Source organism: Arachis duranensis, chromosome 8 (assembly GCF_000817695.3).
Source record: "Arachis duranensis cultivar V14167 chromosome 8, aradu.V14167.gnm2.J7QH, whole genome shotgun sequence".
NCBI lineage: Eukaryota > Viridiplantae > Streptophyta > Magnoliopsida > Fabales > Fabaceae > Arachis > Arachis duranensis.
In genome coordinates this window covers 49,463,596-49,467,185 of record NC_029779.3, presented here as the reverse complement: position 1 = coordinate 49,467,185, position 3,590 = coordinate 49,463,596, and the positions used below count along the sequence as shown (strand labels likewise).

The following is a 3,590-nucleotide window of genomic DNA, read 5'->3' as shown; positions in this document are numbered from 1 at the left end:
TGGTGCCGTTAGTTTCAATGAATTGCAGGCTTGGATCACGCAACGAGCCATGGAGAGGTTGGATTATGTCACGCAGGCTGAGTTGGATTCCAAAGACATGGATCAAGATTCAGCTCTCTCTTTCCGAGAGTATCTGCCTAATTTTTCTCAGAACGATATAGGTATCTTTCTTTTCATCTTTTCTAGCCGTGCAGTTATTTTCATGCCAAGTTGATAGTCGAAAATCATTAAAATCAAACACCTTCAATTATCTAATGGTCCTGAACTATTAACTTCATAAGAAGATAACTGCTCGTAATTTTTTATCGATTATGCCCCTGAGTTATGACAGAAAGTTTATTTATGCCTCCTAAGTCGTTATATAATTTGATGATTTAACTAAATTTTCATCTAATAGCTCTTAATTATCAACTTTATGTGAAGTCGACTGCACATTAATTTCTATCTAAAATAATAATATTGCCCTCAAATTCGTAGTGTCATTGTGGTTGCAATCAACTCTAAATCATAAAATTTTGTTTGTTATGTAATCACAATAAAGAATCTGCTTTTTATGCAAAATTTTATGCTCACAAAACTTAATGTTCTACGAAACGATTGCAATTACAAAATAATCATAACCATGTATGATCACGTTCATGTATATGTGTTATGAGACTCATAAAAAGAGTTCACACTTTGAAAATTTTTTTGCATGTTAGATCTCTCACCACAATAGTTAGATTTTGTAGTGATAGTTCTCTTAAGATTTTGTAGTTGGTTATGTATAATGTGACTGTGGTTGCAATTAAAAATATGAAAGTTTTTCCTAATATTATGATACAAAAGTTTTTACTATCATTTGGTTCTTAGTAATCAGACAAAACAGAGAGAATAAGTTAAAGATATGAATATATATGACTTCTAATGATAATTTTAAAAATGTGAGAGATCTAAGTCAAAACCTCAAAGGTTGATCATTTAATTTTGTATTTTACTTCTTTATAATAACTTGTTGTAGATATAAACATGATCAATGACTTAATATAAATTGAAAATAAGTTTAAGAATGCAATTTTTTTATGAAACAGAGAAAAGAGAGATGGGGCATGGTGAAGCAGGATGGTGGATGGAGAAATTTAATACTGCAGATATTGATCACAATGCAGTTCTCAACTTCACAGAGCTTAGAGAGTATTATTTCTCCTTTTTTTTTCATCTTTCATTATTTCAATATTCTTCTATGTGTTACATACACCATTTGAAATTGTTCTGGTTTACTCATGTATTGCAGCTTTTTGCACCCTGAAGATAGTGAAAATCAAAATATGTTGAAATGGTTGTTACGAGATAGACTTAAGTAAGCATTCTTACCATCTTAATTTTCAATTTGGTTTTTAAAATTATCAGCCTTCATCAAACTAGTTTTTTAGAGACTAATTTGATTATTTTCAAAAATCAAAAACCGTTTTAATAAACTTAAAAGACTGAATTGAACATTATCTCATTTAAAATTTCTTTATGAAGGAGAAACAAAAATAATAATTTTGAAGACAGCTTCAACAACAAAAATAAAACAATATGTGAGAATAATTAAATCATTTTACTTAAATTATTATCTAAGAATTATCAGCTATCATCTTTATCCAAAGACATTTTCATATAATGACTAGTCATCAGACTTTATAATGAATACTTATACAATTTTATATGAAGATAATAAATAAGAAGTAAGAACTACTAAATGATACTTAATTAAATTATCATTTAATAATTTTTAACTAAAAAAATAATGTTTTATTTGAATACAGGCGCATTGATGATGGAACCGATGGGAAACTTGATTTCAAAGAATTTGAAGACCATGTATATGTGACATACGAAAGTTATATGGACTTTGAAAGTAATGGAACAAATGTACCCAATGCAAAGGACAAGTTTTCTGAGCTTGATGTGAATAAGGACCAGTACGTCTTTATGTTTTTCATTCTAAATACTTCCTTTATTCTTTAATATTAATTACTCTACTAATAATTAAAGTTATCCTTATTATCATTATATATTTGGCAGATTCTTATCACCGGAAGAATTAATACCAATACTCCCTTATCTCTACCCAGGAGAGCTAGCTTATGCTAAATATTACACCTACTATTTAATGAATGAGGTTAGTTATTTTTATGAACTTGTGCATTTTTAAAATAATTTAGTTTTGATTTACGATCAATATAAATATTCAATCACGTAAAATTATATTAATAAAAATAATTATTTTTTATATTAATTATTTATCTAAAAAAATAAATTAAATTAAAATAATAATATAAAATATTTTACATGATTTATATGATCTTTCAGTTTCTACAATAACAAGAAAAACCGTTTATTTACTTATTTATTTTGAATATTCAAAATTATATTGTTGATGTAGGCTGATGACAATAAAGATGGAAAATTATCACTGGAAGAAATGCTTGATCATGAATTTATTTTCTACAGCACAGTTCATGCCGATGGCCATTCGGAAAGTGATGATGAACATGATGAGCTTTGAAGTTAAATGTTTTAAAAACAAGGTTACAAGTGTACTTAAATAGTTTTTTTTTTTTTTATAAATTTTGTAAAGTATGCGATTCAATTCAATGCTTTTTTCTTTTACTATTATTTCAAAGAAGACACAAACCAAAACTAATCAATAAGTTTTGGCATTAAAATTGAACCACCTACAGTTTTAGAAGAGGCATATTGAATTCAAACCAATTCACAATTGTTTCGCTTGAATTTTGTTTGATTTTGATAGGAATATCGATTAAATTTTGTATCAAATGATTTTAATTTGGAGAACAGATATGATTTTTTTTAAAAGATAATTAGATTATGGATTTAGTGACTTAGTATCAAAATGAGTTTTGTATATGGTGAAAAAATAATAAAATTTGTTACGATATGGATGTCCATATCCATTCTATGTCTACTCAGCAAGCACTCTTGGAAAGTACATGCATTTAAGAATGTGCGGTGCATGCTTTCCAACCTTTGAAAATGTGAACCTTGAATTTGTATAAATAGAGGAATGATCTTAGGCTTTAGATAGCAACATAAGCAAGTAATAAAAAAATCTATTTTCTCTTCATGTTACAATCAAATACTCTTCTCCTTATATTTCTACTACAATTTTTTTTCTTCTTTTATTTTATAAGTATTTTAAATTCTATTTTCTATTACTCTTTACATATAATATTAATAGCAATATTAATCATCTTTATTATATTGAGATAGTAACAATAAACAAATGCAATTCTGTCTCTTTTTGTTTTTAATACTTCTTTCTATCTTTGTATATATATATACACAATACAACATATAATATTATTATATATATATAAATATTATTGAGCTAATTATTTTAATACTAGAGTCTTAAAACAATTATTTATCATGGATATTAGATGCTGAAATCCATCTTGATTCAATGGATATTGGAGATACCATTAAGGCTGAAAATAATGCATCCCAGAAGGATAAAGCCAAAGCCATGATTTTCCTTCGTCGTCATCTTGACGAAGGATTGAAAAATGAATATCCCACATTAAAAGATCCTGCAGATCTGT

General features: G+C 27.0%; 1 protein-coding gene across 1 annotated transcript in view; it reads left to right on the top strand.

The window, feature by feature from the left end:
• Positions 1-2,656, top strand: part of LOC107463459 (uncharacterized) — a 3,057-nt gene extending 401 nt beyond the window's left edge. The window contains 6 exon segments of the mRNA XM_021130011.2: positions 1-161; positions 1,071-1,173; positions 1,274-1,339; positions 1,791-1,946; positions 2,050-2,146; positions 2,411-2,656. The exon segment at positions 1-161 is cut by the window's left edge and continues 46 nt beyond it. Coding sequence (XP_020985670.1) covers positions 1-161; positions 1,071-1,173; positions 1,274-1,339; positions 1,791-1,946; positions 2,050-2,146; positions 2,411-2,533 — 706 coding nt within the window. The 3' untranslated portion in view covers positions 2,534-2,656.
• Positions 2,657-3,590: the final 934 nt, after the last annotated feature.